The 21,418-nt window shown below is 39.5% G+C and overlaps 1 protein-coding gene across 1 annotated transcript; it reads right to left on the bottom strand.

The window, feature by feature from the left end:
• Nucleotides 1–737: 737 nt before the first annotated feature.
• Nucleotides 738–19,984, bottom strand: valopa (vertebrate ancient long opsin a). The gene is made up of 5 exons (XM_010755256.3): nt 19,300–19,984; nt 16,543–16,753; nt 11,409–11,526; nt 8,671–8,904; nt 738–3,887 (listed from the first exon to the last, which is right to left on the bottom strand). Exons 1-5 carry the CDS (start codon nt 19,661–19,663, stop codon nt 3,651–3,653), a joined length of 1,164 nt encoding a protein of 387 aa, XP_010753558.1. The 5' UTR covers nt 19,664–19,984; the 3' UTR covers nt 738–3,650.
• Between the last annotated feature and the right edge of the window lie 1,434 nt (nt 19,985–21,418).

The raw sequence follows: 21,418 nt of genomic DNA, 5'->3' as shown, positions 1-21,418 counted from the left end.
TTTTGTTTCAAAAGCTTCAAAGGCTTGGCTGCCGGGCCAGACCCAGCCCACCGGTGAGTCCAATCTGGCTCACTGGATGAGTTTGTGAAATGTAAAAAAGAAAATTCCAATAAAAAGAGCAGGCCCTCTGCTGGATACATAAATCTCACATGCCTACATATCAAGTAACAGAAGTAAACCACCTTTGAATGCTGCATGTGTGACATCACTGCCTAACTCATCATCAAGATTTCATATCTTGCTGGAGTTCTGGACACTTTAAGGTAAACAACGAGATGCCTGTAAAATGCTGTTTTCCACCCTAACCAGAAAACAGTTTAGCGAGAAAACAATCGCTACTTTAAAGATGTTAAACACTGAACATGGATGGTTTGTTATTTATGAACATTCAGAATGTACTTGTACTTGAATATACAAAAACTTATTGATGGAAATTGCACTTATATTTCTTAACATGATGGATGCTGTCCATCATCTCTTGGAATGGTTAATTAATTGTGAAACATGTCCAGAATGTCTTGGTAGTTATTTACAGGTTATTATGCGATGTCTTACTGGTCTGACCCACTTGAGATCAAATTGAGCCATGTGGCCCTTGACACTTTTGCTCTAATCACACCATCAATCAAAGTAATTCTCATTTCCATGATTATTTTTGTAAAGCATCGACAGAACACAGTGCATAATTGCTTTTCAAAAAATATATTTTAATACAGACATTTTTATAACAAGCGTGCATCTATGAACTGTAAACTCATGTATATCAAACTCAAGACAAAAAATATGCGTGACACAAAAAACATACAACAGAACACATACAACAGAAGTATTGACATGCCTTTGTAGGTACAATACAACAAACAAGCTTGATATTCAGGGTTGGGAGGTGAGAAATGGGAGCTTTATTCCATCTGTACATGTTGAGAGTGTTCCCTTCCCTTATCAGCATGCAGTGTGTCTGTAATCCTTGCACCAAAATGTAACACTGGCAGGTTTGTTGATTTATATCCTGTGTTCAAGGTGAAGTCACTACTTACAAAAGCCCCTATACACCTAATGTATCCATGTGCGTGTGAGTGTGTGTGTGTGTGTGAGAGAGAGAGAGAGAGAGAGACTTGGGAAAGGTTAAATGTACTGTTGGTTGGTACTGATTGGTGGGGACAGTGTGTGTGGACACATGGATTTGCTGACCAGCTGTTTTGTATATTGATGCATGGCTGTCAACTTCAGTGGGCAGTGCTCTGGTTTGGAGATTTTTCAGCGAGACTAAGCCTTGTTATCCGAAAATGAGCAACCAAAAATCTCAAGCCACAACGAAACTCACACAAAAAAATTAAACATCTTTTGTTGATTTCTGCAGCTGACTTCTTCTCTCAGCCTTTACAGTAGCTTAGAAGAGTTCTATTTGTTGTACACACTGAAAGCTGGACCATGATGTGATGACAGGGTGCTTGGAGCATTCATGTGTATTTGTTGACTGCTTGTGTGTCGCTGCTCATTTTCAGATTAATACAGCTCTACCTTAAAAGATCTGAACTATGTAGTAATAAAGGACATTTATGACATGACACTTATCTGACCATGACACCAGAGATCAGAGTAGTTCACTTTGGTGGTCGCTGGTACATATATATTTTACAGCCACACAAGAGACACACTTGAAAAAAATTACAAACTGTGATTCATAGTCAACAGCCAATCAAGTGGTAATCTGAATTTTGTCCCATGAGACTACTGTATAAACCTATTTGCAAGACAATTTGGAAGTGGTTCAGAGTAATACTTACAATGCTTAAAGACAAATACATAAAAAGAAATCAGAAAAGAGAATTCAAAAGGGAAAATATTGCTATACAGCATGGCTATAGTGGAATTAAGCACAATGACACTAGTTTTATTTTCTTTCTTTTGCAAACAGTAACAGCAATTTCTGACACCTGAGATAGGGCTTGAACATTTGAGCATCAATAAAATAAGCAGTTAACGTGTAACACATTGGTATAGTCACCATAAAAAGAGGCCATCTCTGAAAACTGAAAAGCTAAATCAAACTGCTGTGGATTATTTCAGGCAACAAAACAGGATGTTTCTGAAGCTGAAAGCTAAAGAAGCTGAAAGGAATGCAGCTCTTGCACCTCTTTCACAGCATACAGAGGCATCGACAGAAAATATTGATTAATGCAGGGTTAAGTTCCACAGAGATTATATAAAAAGTGTTCTCATATAGAAAAAAAAAAAACACTTGTGTGAGAGAGAAGCTGTCGTCTTCGCCACAGTCTCCTGTTGTTATGCTGATTATATCAAAGCATCACAATTAATTTGGCACAGATGCTTGAAGATGCTAAATGTTACTGCTACCAGACTGGTCAGACATGATTGAAACACACACTCAGTACATTGCGAACAGACACCATACTGTTACATTATTTTAACATAGTGAAGCATAGAGAATACGACAGTGTTTTTGACAAATATCCAGTAATAGTGAACAAACATGCACCACAAAGTCAAGTAGAAGACATTTTAACACTCATCTACTGTAGCTAACACTGAAGTGTTCAACTGTGATACAGTTTAGCTTTAATATTGCTGTCGACCTGTGCTTATAATGGGAATGCTCAATGCTGTTGTACATGGCTGCTTAGCCACTCTTGTGCTAAGATATTTATTGGTGCATTGTATCATCTTCACAGTGCCTATTGAGGCTGTGAACCCCAATCTGTCTGTGTGCATGCATATAACATGTGTGTATGTGCATGTATATGTGCTGCATGGCTGTGCGATTGTTGATCCCCTGCTGGCACTTCATAAATATGTTGTCCTCTTACATGTGCAACAGAGGCAGCAGGAGACTGGCATCTCCAAGTTTCATTGACCATCTTCAGTAAATATGAAAGCGTTGGCCCAAACTAGTCCATACGGGACAAATTAAAGTAAAAGTATCCCAATTCATAAGACTGTTCCATCCTCTTGACGAGCGGAGATGAATAAAGATGCACTGCCAAAGTAAAGTACTGAAACAGCATAGAAAACAACACGTTCTCTACAGGCGGCAACACAAGGCTTTAAAGGAGAGGGCGAGGACAAGATGAAAGGCTGGATGCATTGTGGTATTTGAAAAATACCCCTCAACTAACTGATGTAAAGGTTTAAGCAGTCTGTTTTTTCACTAGGATATGAAGGCAGATGCTATCAAGTCGAATCAAATGCCCTCTAATCTGACACACTAGCAGGTGTGCAATGACGGTCAAGAAAACATCCGAGATCAGCAAGCAAATATTTACAAGATATCTAGCAGGTAAAGCTCTGAGCATTTCTGTCTGTACAGTTCATTCTTTTCCCCAATGTCTTTTTAATCAAAAAATCTAACTGCATATGCAGCCCAAACCTTAAAGTTCTAGCTGTTTTTTGATGTTGAATTACTTTTGCAACTGAAATAAAAAAAAAAAGTCCTACCATCCTCACCTATGAAAACTCTTCAAAAGCAAACTCTTCACACTGAACCCTCCATCACTGCAAAAAAATTAAGTCCTGTCATTGTCCAAACAGGCTCTGAAGCGCGCTTTATCTAGATTACAGAAGGTTATTATAGACTCTGGGGGACAGAGGACAGTAAGAGAACACCAACTGGGATGAGGTTTAGTGTTAGGCTACATTGGACACACTTTGTTCTCTGGGATGGGCAGCTGGGCAAATGAGCCACAGTCGGTTGGAGAATCGTCAGACCTGGGCGACCCAACGCCACCCACTGGGATGCGAGCCGCAATGGCTGACATTTCTCCTGTTTGACTCTCAACAGTAATTCCCGGTCGCTCTGAGGTCTGGTTGAAGTTGCTGTCTGGGATGGTCCCCTTACCAGTGAAGAGCTGGATTAGGCACTTCCGGAACTGGACAGAAAACAACAACAGCAATTTTATTTGCAATTACAGCATCCGTACTGGGAATAGTTAGCCTGGCCCTTTCCAAAAATACTACCAACACTTCTAAACATCACAAATTAACACTTTGTATCATGTTTGCTTAATCTGTACATTACATCTGTAATTTACAAATGTAAAATGGCAATTTCATTTAACTTAGTAACATAGTGTTAGAAATACAGCAAAAAGTTGCTGATACAGTAGGTATATATTTTTTTATACTTTAGACAGAGGTAAGCTAGCTTTTTCTCTGTCTTTATGCTAAGCTAAATTAGCATCTTGGCTCAAGATTTGTCTCCACATTACACCAAATTTGTTTATGCACACACAGATTGAGATACACTTACACATGGCCCCATACATTCCTACTAACCAGAGTGCATGACTCATTATATTACACAATGTGAGCTGTGTCTGCAGTGCCCTTCCACACACGTACACAATGGCAGTGACAATGATGTTCTTGGAACAACAAAGACATTCTAAACCCATCCCCTCTAATATCCTCACAATGATTGGTTTCCACATTACTTTAAATCTAAAAACAATAAGAGATGTTTTTTTCTGTGTTGAAGCTCTGACTCTGTTAAGCCCTGAGGAGAGATCATGGTGACTCTTAATGACCATTCTAAGTTAAAACATACACCACCAACCTCCCCTCAAACCAGTAATGCTTTCAAAGAATGACAATAACACCTTAGTTCCCCTCTTTTGTCATGAAAAAGCAAAAAGGCTGCAATGTTGCAGTCTATAGCTTTGTTCAACTTGAGACCTTAAAATGCTCTTAAACCATCACACCCATGTATAACACTTAACATCCAGCTTTGAAAAATATAGGTCATAAAATGTCATATTAATGGCAAAAAGAACAGCCTGAAACACATTTACTCTGAACATCTACAGCAGATACTTCCATCTGCTACAGATCTTCTCTTCAATGCAATGTCATCATGTATAAGTTTACACAAATACAGAAAAAACATGAAATTAATGAACTGATTTGGCTTTCCTCTTGTACATAGGTAGGTTTGTGTGTTGGACTCGACTCCACTCACTGACATCTTTGTTTGAGACAAGGATTTCTGCTGAATCATTGGTTGTCACGCTTCCTATTGTTTAATCAACTGCACCACAATGACTCAGGCAGCGCGAACATGACCCTATGTCAACAGTGAGTGGGCCTGGACAGTGTAAGTGGAAAACACTGAGGATTAATTTTGCATCTACAGAGTTATTTTCAATATCTCAAACACTTTCAACTCAAAAGAATCAAATGTTTCTGTGGGGAAACACTGTTCATCTCACAGTACCAAAAACACTTTCTCCTTATGTTTGAAAGGGGACATTATGTGACAATGTAATGTGTTGCTCTGTTATTTGGTCAAACATTTGGAAAGTTGCTTAGCTGATAGCACACAGTGGGTTTCTGAGAGTCTGTTGTTTTTTTTTTAAAGAAAAAGAAGAAGCTGACTGCAGCATCTGGAGACAAAGCTAATAAAACTTAAACGAGTTAAGAAGGGGCGTTTCACTCTGAATGACACCTTTAACATTACAGATGACTTTTTCCATTATTGATCGGGCAGATCTGCCGGTAAACTAATACAAGGAAATGGACTGAACTTAATAAAGCGCCTTTCTACAAAGTTGTTTAAGTTAATGTCTCTTATACACCCATTCACACACACAGTAATATATCTGGGAAACAAACAGGCACCAAAAACAACGTATGTAACTTTTAAAGTGATGATTATAAATGTTTACTCCTTATGTAAGCACCAAACCAACGTATGTATTTTTCTAATGCTGAGTGTTTACAGCTACTAATGTGTGTAACACTGTTACTGTGATGATAAATATACCGGCAGATCTGCCCGATCCAATATGGCGGACCCGTTGACGTATCGCGACCAACGACCAACCCGCTCAATGTGGCGTCTAAGTATATATGTCTATGATGCTAACCACTGCCCCACAGTGCTGCCCCACAAACTAATTTTAAATTTTTAATCAATAATGGAAAAAGTCATCTGTAATGTTAAAGGTGTCATTCAGAGTGAAACGCCCCTTCTTAACTCGTTTAAGTTTTATTAGCTTTGTCTCCAGATGCTGCAGTCAGCTTCTTCTTTTTCTTTAAAAAATAATAGCCTTTCTGTGTGGAGTTCTCCCTGTGTCTGTGAGGGTTCTGTAATTGTGATAGATAGGCTTTGAGGCTACCATCTCAGCTGTCCCTCTCCCAGGAAGCTCTGTCTTATTGAATTTATTATTTCTTATTGATAGACATACACATCTGGGAAACATTTGCCCATCAAGAGGTAATATATATCAGAGTAGTGTCCAGCGTGGCAAGTTGTCAGAGCTGGGTTGCTGAACATAGCGTTGTGTGAAGAGGGAATCTTTGTGGCATTTAATGTCAATTAATTAACCCTTACCCTTACCCCTAACCCCAGGGGAGACACTACAGATGGATAGTATGTTTAAATATGTATAAGTCCAAGGTTTTTACTGAATCACTTTTTATTACTCCAAGTCCAAGTCAGAAAATGCCAACAGCCATAAAGACAACAAAACTCCTCTGTCTTCCTCTAAAAATGTTATCCTAAGTACAAGTAGCCATATATCATGGAAAAATCCTCTAAGACTATGGATCATCTCACCTTGTTATGTAACTCAGCGATATTACAAGCAGGTCAGGTCATCTGACTTCTGTAGCAATTTGGTCAAAGCTGCAGGAGCTCTGCTCAAACCAGAACCAGAACCAGATCTGCTAGCTGTTCTTGTTTGCATCCAGTCTGTTTTCTTTGAGACTCTGCATGACCCATTTGAACAATTGAGTGCAGCTCAAAATTGGGTCAGTCTGATGGACATGCAGACCGCATGTATTTTCCTGGCAACTGAGGCCTGCTCTTGGCATTGTGCCAAGTACATACATGTATGGTTGAACTTTGTTTCCCCCTATCTGGAAATAGCTCACTTTAAACTGTAGGCAAGTCATAGTCATATGTTAGGTCATAGTTAGTCGTGTTTGTTGTAACCAGTCATGACAGTTTTAGTGTTCGCTCTGCAGGCTGGACTGTAAAGAATAGTATTGAAAAAGTAAAACCTGTCATGTACAATAAAAAAAACAGTGAAATGTGAAAACAGGGAGGAATGTTAACATGAAAAGGTTGTTAAAGAAGCTTTACGTCCTCAGTATTACATGAAGTGTGAATAGCATTTCACAGGACAACTGCAGTGAGCAGAAAAGTGAATTAAAGTAAAATTGTAAAGTAAAGTAAGTTGACCATAGTCATGTTAACCAGAGATACAAAACAACTAAAGCTGGTGAGTCCAGCGTTCTTGGAGCAGTCAGCTCTGCAGGAACACAGGAACTGTTTTGCTGAAGAGCAGGATGAAACTTTTTGCAGAAGTTCCACTGTGCATTGTGATGCACCATTTACACAACCGACTTAACCGTATTAGTGAGGGACAATGTTTTCTTATTTCCAACACTAGAGCAAGCCGGCAAGCTTTAAAATAAGATCAGACAAACTTTGCTTGATGACGTCATTGATATATTTTAAACTTTGCGCTTTAACTTAGCATCGCAATTTCCCAGCACAGCTTAGTTGCAACTGAAAAATCCATGGTTATTTAAAATAACAGTTGCCAGTGCACGCCTTTGATATAATGCTCTTTTGTCAGCACGCATAAACACCTGATCCACAAAGGCACATATTAAGATGGAACATAACCAGAATATATTAAAAATGTTTAAACTAACAGTCTTGATTGAAACACTGCTCAGGTTCCAGTCGAAAATTTACCTTACAGTGAATGTTACCTCTGCCAGACCTTTTTAGCACAGCTTCCTTAAATTATAAAGCAATTAAGAGTCCCATTAGGATGTCATATTTGCAAATTAATAGGTCCTTAAATGTGGTTATGTAGATCTTTGGTGGAGCACTATAAATCATTCAGTCATCACTGCGGGAAAAATGTCAAAAACATGCAGTGTGTTAGAGTGATAGAAGGACAAAAGATGTCATGTGTTAAAGAACTGTACATAATAATCTCTTTTCTGATGGCTCCTGTCATATAATCAATATTTATACAGTCAATAATGATTACCTCAAAGAGCGTGTGTCTCACAGAGAAAAGGAGCTAGACAGCACAATGTAAACTCAGACAAAGTATATGGCATAAACAAATGTCAGCTCCGGCCCTTTCACAATGGCAAGCCTCACAAGCATACTATAGGTGGCTAATGTATTTTTTAACAGAGCCACGAATGGACAATTGTCCTCTCTGGATTTCGCGTTTCTTTTATTCATACAGCATGTATTATTTAGAGACAGGCTAACACCCAACAACAACAGAAAAAAAACATCTCATTTTTGTGCTGTAGCTTTCATATGCAGCGTACAGTGATGTCTCAACTCTGGCAAAGGAAGTGGTTTAGCCACCAACCCTCTATAGTGCTGTAACTAGTTTGGTACTGGGCACTGCAAAAAAACAAAAACAACTTGAATCTACAGAGAGAACAGGTTCAAAATTAGAGCTAGACTGATATTGTATCAGTGTATATGTTATTTGAATGTTCCAGTATTGGGATAATTTAGATCTATTAATTACATTCTATTTGTGTTAACTGAAGTATGGTTTTATATAATTTATAGTTAAATTCCTAGTGATGTTTACAGTTTCAGTGCACTGATGTCATTCAAGGCTGAATCAAATAGTATTCCTTTCTAACATGAAAACTCTTAATTACCTGTTTGTTCATGAATACGTAGATGATTGGGTTGTAGACAGTAGCTGTTTTGGAAAAGAAGGCGGGGATGGAAGACAGCCTGGGGTCAAGTTCAATGGTTGGATGAGCTGTGACCAGTATGGAGAAGACTGCGTACGGCGTCCAACCCACCATGAATGCCACAATCATCACCACCACCATACGGGTCACCTGCCGCTCTGGTTTCCTGGCAGTGGCCAGACGACTGTGAGATACCTGGAGGAAACACGAGAACCGTGAGTAGCCGAACACTACTCTGTAATTTGACAGTTAATCTGTTAGGGCATGAAATATTTATATTTTATTTCATATAGCCAATATGTCCTAGTTTTCACAAAAAAGTTAGAATGTTTTTATTCTGAAAGAAATATTTAGTTTCTGTCTCACATAATTTCGAGCCTTTAGAACAATTTAGACTACTATAACATACTAACAGCTCCATTTTAGACATACTAATGATTCAGTTTTTTAGGGAGCTGGGAGTCATAAATGAAGGATTAATGTACAATAATGAAATGAAAACTCCACAGGGCAACTTTAATTTGGCACCAACATTACCCTGCACAGCTTAATTGTAGCAGATACAAGCCTTATTGCACTTTTCCTTTAACTTATAATACTATATATATATATATATCATTATGCATTTGTCTGTCTGTCCGCAGTCCGCTGTGTGAGTAGCGTGCCCACAAAGCTGACAATGTGTCGCGGATCATAACATACGTTCAATACTAAACTAAATATTCATCCTGCATTGGTCTATGAATGTGGGTGATGCTTATTGTATCTAAACAATTTATGAAGAGCTTCTCTTTCTTTCAGTTCATAAAATCCCTGTAGCCACAGCAGCTTCTCCAGTCCCGGAGAAGTGCCGCGTCAGAGAGCAGTGCCATTACGCACGGCCATTCACTGTGTTTTACCTTCATTAAATCACCTGAAAACTATGAAAGCTAACCATACAGTGTCTTGGGCCCTTTCTTGTGTATGGGTGGAGATTGTACACTGGGTCAGGGTCGGACTGGGAACAGAGTTGGGCCCTGGAATTTCTTCTCTGGACCGGCCCACCATTAAGTGTATCTGGTGTATCTGCTCGGTAGCTTAAGCAGCCGCTTCATAAGCGAAGTTCGGAGCCGAGGTCCAGGTTCGACTCCTGACCTGTGCGGCCTTTTTCCGCATCTTAACTCGGATTTTCTCTGCTCCTCCTTTCCTCTTTTTAGAACCTCTGTCGTCCATAATTTATTGTAATTAATATTCGTGCAACATACAGTATGAAGTTTATCTATAGACTGTATATGAGTCTATCCCTGCTTCGGTTTCACATAAACCTAGCGGCTGCATGGACGCATCCATTTGAGGGGGCAGGGGAGGGGGGGTGTAAATCGTAACTTGTCATGAAGAGGCAAATATTAACCGATATTAGCCAGTGCAACCCAAAGCCTATTCCAAATGGATGCAAATGGGCCGCAAGTCCATTTTGGGCTGCTAGGCAAATGATGCAAAGGCTACAAAATAACAAATACATACATACAAAAAACACCGGAGGCCACCGGCCCAAATGTGGCCGAGATGGACCGGCCCATCTGGCATTTGCCCGGTAGCACAGACTGCCAGTCCGAGCCTGCACTGGGTGTTGTGGGGCACTCCTGTGAGGTTGAAGGCATGCTGAGGTTGGCCTGATAAACAGCTGCCTGGCCTGTTTTATGTCTGCCACGATTAAAAAGGGAGCGAACTTCCTTGTCAGGAAAACGGTATTGATCAGGGGTATTGGCGGGATTTTGGCCCGTACACGCAGTGTTAATGATGTCCTCATAGTTTAATAGTGCTGCAACGAGATTGTGAGCGGACTGACTCGTTGTCACTCACTTTTAGCTACAGCATCCACACGTTACACAACATGCCGTGAAGTCTGACGCCAGTCAAGTTTCATTCAATATATCAAAGGTTTAATTTCCTGAAACGGCATGCCATAATATATTATATATATATATATTTATATATATATATATATATATATATATATATATATATTATATATATATGTGGGTTGTGTGTTGATGATATCTATATATATAAATTATAATAAAACACTTATAATAGCAAGCACACCATGGTCAAAGAAGTAAGAAATGGAGCAAAGGAGCAAAATATGTATTATTGCAGGTCTTACCAACTCTGCATCAACATTCATCATGCCATCAAAATGAAGTCCCAAAACCATAATAACATTTGCAGAAAATTAACTGGGATGTACATCACTATAATAATAATCTTCTCATGAGCACACTCCTTTCATTCTTTGTTCTGGTCACTGCTGATGATCTGTGAAGATGTTTAAATTACTTTTACATCTACAATTTAGCACTCATACTGGTAGACTTAGATGAATTAATCAACACCGATTCATACCCCCAAAACCCACCTTGATGTTTCCGAGTGGTTTGAAGGAACAATTTGACATATTTTGACTTATTGACTTTCTTCCTTTTTTCCAAATATGCAACAGCGGCTGGTTAGCTTAACTTAGGAAACTGTGGAAAACAGCCTGGCTCTGTTCCGAGGTACCAAAATTTGCATCATAAACCTATTAACCTCTTATATCTCTTTTATATTAATAGTCACTGGTAAATATTTTATGTACATTTTACAGATTTGCTAATCATGACTCTGAGCTATTATGCATTTATAAAGTAAACTTCAGTTGTGTTATAACTCATACTGACCTTCCTGAGCTTTCGCAGCAGCTTTCCATAGCAGTAGAATATAACTCCAAGAGGCAGAATAAAACAGGTGACGAAGAAAGTGATGATGTAGCTGTGATTTACGACGTTAGTTGTATACCTGTTCAGAAATAAAGAACAAAGATATTCACATTTTATGAACTTTAAATTGGGTTAAAACCATTAGTAAAGTTACAACAGTAGTTTTTAACAAATTAAATATTTTCTAAGCAAATATAATGGCATGTATTGCAATACATGTTCAACAATACATAGAGACTAATCAATAGATCGATATATATATGGCAAAAGACATGCCAAACCGCTAAGTGGTTAAAAATCCCAGCTATGAGCTGTCTGTGATGTGTCATTTTGACATTCAGAGGCTTTTATCTGGCTGGAGAGAAAGCCAACAGTTTGCAGATCATTTAAGTTTCAGTTAAAAGGTAAATTTCATTTACGCTTTACGTTTCATTTTACGCATTTATGTTGAACCATGATGGGGTTATTCACATCTCATTCCTCATGAATTTATTATCATGTAACATATATGCAAAATAGTACAACATGCTCGATGAAGATTTGTTTATTTAAATTGTTTTAACAAAACAAATCAGGTGAGTGGACAGTGCCATTAATGCCTCCTCTGTATATCAGCCACATAGAATTTAAACATTCTCCAGGTGCGCTGTCACCAGCCAAACATCATTTTTGATGAGGTGAACCACATGACCCGTTCCAGCTGATTCTGTCAAACAATCTTAGGAAACCAAGTCAATCCACCACCAGCCGGTGCGCCCCTGCTCACCTACTGCCTGCTTGACTGTCAGACTGAATCAAATCATTTAAAGTCAGGAGCTTAGCTTTGCTTCACATTTGAGAGTTAAGGCAACACTGAGGTTTTTTTTTTATTATTATTATTACTATAACTTGGGGACACATACATGTTAATTAATTTTAACACATAGTGATTGTTGAATCACCTTGTATTTGAGCTGAATTCAATAATGTTAGCTGATGTTACTTTAACAATTTTGCGTACTTTAATAGACTTTTTTTCTCAGCAGCCATTTTGATATGAAATAGTACAGTAAATGCAGGTGTTTCCAAAAGTACTTATTAAAGTTATGTTCCATGCAACACCCTGACTCTGTTTGACCTGAATGACCCTTAATTATCAGTGCCAACACCTGTTTTTACTATTTCATGACAAAATGGCTGCTGTGAAAAAGATCTGTTGTCTACTGAAGATTAGAAGCACCACAAAACTATGAAGGACAGCACGCAGCAAGGTAAGCTAACGTAACATTAACACAGTAACAATTAAAGTTTTTTTTCCAGTTTATATTAACATTACTGTAAGCTAGTTATCTTTGTGTTCACATGCTATTGACAGGAATGATCAATGGCTTTAGCTGTCTCAATCTCAGTGAATAGAGCTCCTGTAACAATGCCAAGTGAGGAAGAACAATGGTAAGAGAGCCATAGTTTGCCTGGCGACTATTAAGTCTGTTACATTGAAGTATGAGATATATACACTAAAATTAACAACAATAAAATGACTAAAATGTAGCACACAGTAATAATGAAGTTCAGCATAATAATGATGTTTACTGTGGGCAGGGCAAAAGTTATTGATTTGTTCTATATGTTATTCGTTCATCTGGCAACCTCCACCTGTGTGTCTTTCTAATACATGTCTGACACAATACCTGGGCCCTGGAAGGGATTTAAAAGAAAGTCAGCAGCATACTGGCTGCGTATATTATATTCCAACTCCTCACCAAGGACGCAGCCACCTACTGACAAGCCACTGACACCAACTTCTCCTGCACTGCACAATCCTTCAAAACCTTGCATGTATGCTTTTTAGCATTCAGAGGCCGTCCAGTGCTGAATATCTACATGTATCCAGAGATAAAAAGATGCACATAAATGAGGCTTTTAAAATGCATTAGGCTGCGCATGTGGCAACATTCTGGACCTCAAACACCTGTGCTGTTCACGCCCCTGCTGTTAACCGAATGTTTTCTGACAGTACTCATGCTGTGTACAGGAGGTGGATCAGGTCATCTGAGCACCGACTATCTCCATAAGGTGATGTCTTAATTGTATTGTCTGAACCATTCGTTCCCCCTGTGCTTCATCTGAGCACAAACACTCAGGGTCCTATCTGCACGCCTTTGATCAAAGCAGCTATAGCATTACCCAGATGACACCCTGAGGGCCAAGGTCAGAGAAGGCATGTTTCTTGGCTTCTCATTCACGCAGTGTGTGCTAATATGGCTGAAGCCACAGGGCTGAGTGTAGAATGTCTATAATCTGTTTGTGTGCAAGTGTGTGTTAAGACAAGTAATTAACAGAGGTTAATTTCTGGCTAAAGGCTGGGTTGAGTCACAGGGGAAGCATGAGGTTAAATTCTAGTATTAAGGTTTGGGTTAGGAGTTACTTTAGGTTGAATTCAGATCGGATACAATTTTCTAAAATGCAGCAGACCACAGATAAACAGCGACAATACACAAATAGCAGTACAACAATATAATGTGAAAATGAGGAGAAATGCACAAGAATGCCGTTCCAGGAGTAAAAGTCAGGAGGGAACACTGTTCCTGCTCAAATTCATAAAATCTATTCAGTGTCTTTATAGGGGGAGATTGCTTATAGCTGTTTTACACTGTTTCTACAGCTTGTTCATAAAACAAATATAATTTATTGTGCTTGAACACATCACAAATCCAGCTTCAGCCCAGTGCTAGCAATGTCATTGTGAGATGTTAAAGCTATCCTGAAAGCTTAGGAGAAACTTATCAACACTGATTGTGGTTGTTCACTTTCTAATTCCCTCAAAATTTGGTGGCATCTTTGACATATCTAGTCTAATTAATGTAACCTTAATCTGACCCTCTCTGACATAAGCACTCTGTCTAATTATCACATGCTGGTGTTTAACTTGTCGGCATATTTTTGCTGCACAGTGAATTTTGTCATATGCTTCATTACAATGGCTAATTACATTTAATTATACTCGTTCTTTTAACATTCTTTTTTCTTTTCTCACTAATCCCACACATTCAGTCCTGCCAGTTTCTCTCTCTTTCTCAGTCTCCTGCTCTCTCTTGCTCAGTGTGTCTGATGTTTACCTATTCATCTGCCTCCTTTATTGATAATGGTACATAGTATAAAAACTAAATTAGCTGGTGTCAGCTGTAGGGTTGCCACCTTGGATTTGTGAAAACAAACAACAGATACAACAAATACAAAGTAATGTTAATACATTTATTCATTCAGGGGTCGCACACACGTCTGAACTCTGAGGGTTTGATGAGTTTAAATAGCTACAGAAGCATGGGAACCTTTCTAGACTACAGAATGAAGAAAACCAAATAAAGTTTTTACATTTCCCCCCAAATCGTATCTCTCTTTAACAGGAGAGTAGTGAGAGTTGCAATCAGCAAGTACACCGCTAGATGCCACTAAATCTTACATAAAGGTCTTTTAAAACTTACCACAGGCTTCCAGACCTTTAAAGGGATCATGACCATGTTCAGAAGATCGATTTCTGGGCATATAGACCCTCACAAATAAGCTGAACAACTTGATAAGGCACAAAACACCCTATGAATATAAGACACACAGCTAAGAGGGGGTACAGGGACCCTGTGTGCAGATGCATTTTTCACTCACTAGTCTAATACATAACAGGAACATATCTAAGCAGCTGTCTGCACCAGCTTTGTGCGTGTACATTTGGACAATATGTGCACAAATATGAGGTTCATGCCAGCTTCACTGCTAACCTTTCCCTCTGCTCCGATCGCCCTGTTCTGAGAGCAACCTCCGGCAATCTCTTGAACCACATGCTTGCTACGCATTCACACGCTGTTCCTTAAAGGAGCAACACTACTCTTATTGCACAATTATATGTATCATTGTAGACACATCAGGAATACTCACTCATCAAGGTCAAACTGCACAGTTCACATAAAACTGCTCATTTGCTGCTAGATGCTTTGAAATGCATGGACAAGACAGAAGTGGTACCTAGATTCAGTGTTGGGTCATCACACAAGCGAGACGCTGATGTGACATTTATGGTCTAAACACGGGGTAACCCTCCTCAGTATTGTAAAAGGAAGGATTTAAGCTAACCCATCTTGGATTTAAGAGACTCCACTACACAGCATACTTCATGAGAACCACACCCTGGATGAGCAGAGAGGCGAGGGTCTTATTGAGAGCCAAACAAACTGCCAGTCAGGTGACAAGGAAGCATACAGGACCACCAGAGTCAACCAAAGCAGAGACATCAGAAGAGACTGGAGAGTGACCTCGACCCTAAAGACCTTCTACACAAGTTTTTATTCTCTTCAACAATGTTTATCACTTTCAGTATCCAGAGTGTATGAGAGAAGAAGTGCTAAGAGTGAATGTGAGTAAAGCTGCTGGGCCTGATAACATCCCTGGCTGTGTGCTAAGAACATGTGCTTACCACCTCGCTACCACCCTTTGGCACTCACCCTGACTCTTAGAAAGTGCTTTGAGAAACTGGTCCCTCAGTACATCAAAACAACATCCCAGTCGGCCTCACATCTTAAAATACTTACATCAGAATGCATTTTGTTGATTTCAGTACTCTTTGGTGCCAGAAAAAGGACACAAAGACACATACCTTTCTCTACATCAGCTGAGGTGGAGTGGGTAAATAGATTTAGATTAATGGGAATCTGCATCACTGAGGACCTGTCATGGATATCACACATATTCACACCGGGAAAGAAGGCTCAGCAACATACTTCTTATGGAAACTTCCTTTCCTGCCAGGCTTTTGTTTACTTCCTAAAGGTACAATAAAAAGCATACTGACTGATTTGGAGACCCCACAACCGGATGTCTCTGCAGCACTGATTAACACCATACAGAACATCATTGGTACCCAACTGCAGAGCATTAGTCCTACTGATGAGATGAGCTACCTGCACAGATCCACCCACGCCAGGACCAGCATGTTCACCCTGTTGCCATCTGGCAAATAAAACAAATCATGTAGAATCATGTACTATTAGTTTCTCTACGTAGTCAGTTAAAATAGACATAGCTCTTTGTAGGTTACAGAGATAATTAAATGCTCGTTTCTTACCAGTCAGGCTCACAGGTGGTTCCGATCTTGCTTGTGGTGTACCTGTTCCAGCCTAGCACTGGGGGGAAGGTCCAGATGAATGAGAAGGCCCAGACAAACAACAGACCGAGGATTGCATGCTTCGCTTGCAGTCGTATGTTACCCAGAGGACGGCAGATCACGAAGAATCGTTCAAAGGACAGAACGGCGAGGGACCACATTGCCACAATCCCTGAGGCAAACAGCAGGAGGTCAGTGTGTGAGAGCACAGCAGTCAGAAACACACACCACCAAGTCCTAAAATATGCTTTTAACAACTCACAACTTGTATTTTTGTTTTTTTCATTTGTTATCTGACACAGTAATAGACAGATTTTTGAAATGTCACAATGTTTGAGTGCATGATATATGTCTTTGCAATGGTTTTAGGTCGTTTCCCTCTCTCACCAGAGTGTGAAATCTAGTTAGTTTCTTTATATCTATCCGTTTGTGAGATAAAAGTGGTAAAACTGTTGCTAGACATACTGTAGCTTAATGGTCCAAGGTAGGTGCATTAGGCTGCCTCCTTGTGGGCTAAAAAAAGCCATGTTTAATTATAGTAATAAGTCACTCACAGATCGGTTAAATTACCCTTCTCTACACGGCCAGCTACTCCTAGTGTCTGTCTAGTAGACTCATTGGAGAGGACAAAAGAGAGAGGTGGAAATTAGTGTGTTTATTTATGTCAAACACATTTACATCACAAATAAAATGAACACCAGTACTTCAACGTTGTCTTTGCAGCTTTTTAAAGTGGAAGAAAACTGACCATCAAAGGTTATGTTTTCTCAAAAAAAAACATCCATCCTTTTTTTACCCAATAAGTTTGAAAGTATTTATCTGTTAAGCACGGGTCGACATAGATAAGAGAAACTAAAAATAAACAGACAGAGAAAATATTCTCACACCGAGCAGAATATTAAGTGGACCATCCATTCTGCTCATCAGGAAGAGCTACCTTAATCACTTTATAATTTACCCATGTGCGCACACACACACACACACACACACACAGGTGATATATCAATGTACAAGTGTCAGTCACTGACACTGCTGTCAAGACTAAAATTGAAGTGGCTTTCACCACAAAAGGCCCTTGAAGATGTGAGCCTCACTCCTCTGAGCTATTAATTATAATATTAATCAGCCCGGCTTCCTCGATCATAATTTACTATGTCAAAGGGTTTTAGTGCCCTGCTGGCTTTTTATCCTACTAAGAATGTGTTTTTGTGTTGCTGTTTGCTAAAGTGATCTTTCCCCTGTGATATTTGTTTTCATACACTACTTAGTCATAAATAATTATACTCTTTTGTATGGCAATTCAGTGGATCATAACACCCACAATGTAATCTTGTTACAGTTTACTTTTCATTTATTGCTTTGGGTCTATATGAATTCAACTGACACACAACATAGGTCTTTTACAGTACTGGCAAATATTCATAAGGCATATTGTAACTCACAATAATGACCCAACCTGTCTCATTAAAGCCCAACAAGTTAAACTATTGCAAGTAATAACACTCATAGAATCATATGAGACTCATTAAATGAATATTTTCTGATGATAATAAATTCATTTTGACAGCCTGTAATAAAGACATCCTGTGACCTCCTGTGTCACTCCTCAGTAAGTTGTCCAAGTTGACAAAATGAGATCACACAAACCTTGTTACCAAATCCAATAAGGAGCCATTGCTTGAATTAGACAACTATTCTCTTTTTTCCTGATTTCCTGTACTGCAGACTACAGGCTATACTCACAACGACCCCCCAGGTCCCACATTGGGAACCTCTGTTTTGATTGAAACCAATGCATGGACTCAGTAAAATGTTATTGGTGGTCACGGTGTTGGTAACCTACTTATGGAGAATCATGCATCGCAGAATATATGAAAAAGCTCCTGAATGTGGGTTTGAATGTTGCCTTACACACTCACAATGGGCTTTTGTTACAGTACGGTTTTATTCACATGTGAAAACAGACCTGCAAATATGCATGGACAGTTTTCTGAAAGATTTACCCTGCAGGCTCATAAAAGTGCCATAAATTAAACTTGAATAAGACACTATAGTGACCTGTACTGGATGAAGTTTCTTGTTTTTTTATCTTAACAATTTAGAATAAAATTTTGCTTTGCACACAGTAATTTCCATCATCCTGTGTGATCACACTGTGCTCTAGTTTCAGTCTACCATGTGGTCCGTATTGAAGATTACACTTGCAGAGCTGCATTATGGGGAATGAGCTCTCAAGGGTGCATAGTGACTGGAAGCAGGAACAGAGTTACAAAATGAATTTGTATGGCTAACTAAACAAGAAAGTTATCCTTATATAGACATTTAAAAGTATACAAAAGTATATAAAAGAAATTTACTTGACATTTTACTTTAGTGTCCCCATATCACTACAGCAAGTGGTATGTCATAAAGACATGAACTGTCAGAAACTGAAAAGTTACTGATCCTGATCCTCAGTCAACTTTTGCATTTTGACAGTTGTGGTGAAATTGATTTGTCACTTTCATTTTACCTCCTTCTCAGATTCTCTGATTTATGAGCAGATGTTGAAGTCAGTACTGATGGATTAGGATGTGCCATGTGGACCTGTTCACAGTCATCCCACATCTTTACAACATGTGTATAAAAAGCTCCAACACTGACACCTAGAGTTATGAAAGTCATCCTATGCAGCCATGCAACAGTAGCAGAATAAAAAGAAAAGACGGGTAAACCTACCGAAATAAGTAACAGCAAACCCCTCCAAGACGCAAGCCCACCTTCCAAGGAAGAAGTAACCTCTGGTGTTTGTCAGGAAACTTATTACTCCACCGGTGAGAGAGACCAGAAAGTCAGCGATGGACAAATTGACTATGATATAGTTCAGGGGCTGTCTGAGTTGTTTGAACTTAAACGTGACAAACATGACGAGGAAATTTTCACTCAGAGACAGCGAGGTGACCACAAACATGAGCACGGCCAGGACAGTAAAGTTCCACGGCGCGATGTTCTTGACGGGTGCAGTGAACGGATCATCTGTAGTGGAGAGTTCAGTTGCCACAGTGTAGGACACCGCATTCACTGACAGACTTAAATTATCCATTGTCCATGCCCAGAGTGCAGGCTACCTGCTTGGTGACCCTAACAGAGAAAAAAAATATATCTTTTCTCTCTTTCTCTCTCTCACACACACAACTTCCCGTGGAGTCGCTCCTAGTCTGCGTTAAACGCTGTGCTGTGGAGCATCCTGTGCGCCCTGGGACTCTTCTTTGACAAAGTTCTTGTGTTGAAGTCCTCGCTGGCTGAAGCGCATAGTTGGAACACAGTGTGAGAGAAATCCGCCAGGAATGTTGAGTTTGAGTGATGGAGCGCAGGTTGTACGGCGCTGGAAGTGGGAGGAGATGTCTTGAAGAGCGCTGGCAGCAAGTGCATGAATGACCGATCAGTAGCATCTTGGAAGCTCTTATATAGGCGGCTCCGGCATCACTGCCGCCCTCCGGCGACTGGACGCCGCGCCTCCTCTTCTTGCGCGCTTCTTTGCACTGATGAGAACACTGCTGCGACCCAGACCACTGCAACTGCAAACTTAATAACCACAACCGGTCATGACTAACACAGCAATGAGTGTCTGTTATTGGGCGCGTTCCGGAATCGCACATGGAGAAACGGTGGCTTTGCCTTTTCCAGTGCGCAATCCATTAATCATGCACAATTAGGGACCCCGGTAGGCTGATTGTGGGCACTAATGTATTAATCAAAATTAAGCGCACGTATTCACTTTCACACATTACCTGTAGAACTAAAATGTTTTGTATAAAGGCAGTTCTGAGGGAGATACTTGCTGGTCAATTTAACTTGATCAATTCCATCAAGATTTACAATCAGCCTGTACCCCTGTGCTTTGTGTAATTCAGTCTACAATGTCTAAAAATATCTGTATACTGATAATCATATAGTTATATGATGATGACTCTATAACTATGATTACAATCAATACTCTGAAACTATATGTGGCATTAAGAGGTCAAGTGAGACAACAGGCTGGTCTTTGATTATGTTAGACCAACCTCCAACCACACACACACACCACTATAACCACCTGCTTACTAATCATCTTACTTTACAAACATTTCTCTAAGAAGAAAATCATTTGAATTGATTTGAAGTGCTACAGGCAGCACAACTGAAAGCAAACTTTATCCTCCGTTTACCACTGTTCTGTAAGCTCACGCACACATGAACCGTGAAATGAGGGAATGATATTCATGCGCTGAACAGATAATCCATTGCATTTATAGGGTGGCTCACTGAGCCTGCGCTCTGCCACACACCATACAGCCAGTCCCGGCTCTAACACAGTATAATATTTAACTACAGAGGATCACTTGATGTTGTTGAAGTGGAGATAACTGTAGATGGCCCAAGAGTGGCAGAGGTGGGATTCAGATATCTCAACAGCACATCTGGAGATAGAAGAGGAGTATGTGACACCATACAGTCCAATCATAAAAAAACATGATACAACAATAAAATGAAATGAAATAATAAAAACAAAAAACCTAAGAGAGGCATGATTTCCCCAATTCTGTACATGTATCGTACAGTGCAATTATTTCTGATATGCAGAATAGATTAGATTCAGTTTTATTATCATTACAGTGAACTGCTGATTAGCAGAATGCAAAGAAGCAGTAAACTGCAGTATAATATAACATATGAGAATGCTAAGTTATGACGAATTAACATTTATGATGTGTACTTTAACAGTGATGTGAAGTTTAACACTATAAAGTTTTAGTACAGCGGTCGAAACTGCTTCATCTAATACAGAAAGGAAAATATCTAGTGCTGCTGAAAG

The sequence above is a fragment of the Larimichthys crocea genome, chromosome III, assembly GCF_000972845.2.
Source record: "Larimichthys crocea isolate SSNF chromosome III, L_crocea_2.0, whole genome shotgun sequence".
Lineage (NCBI taxonomy): Eukaryota > Metazoa > Chordata > Actinopteri > Sciaenidae > Larimichthys > Larimichthys crocea.
This window is presented reverse-complemented; position numbering and strand designations above follow the sequence as displayed.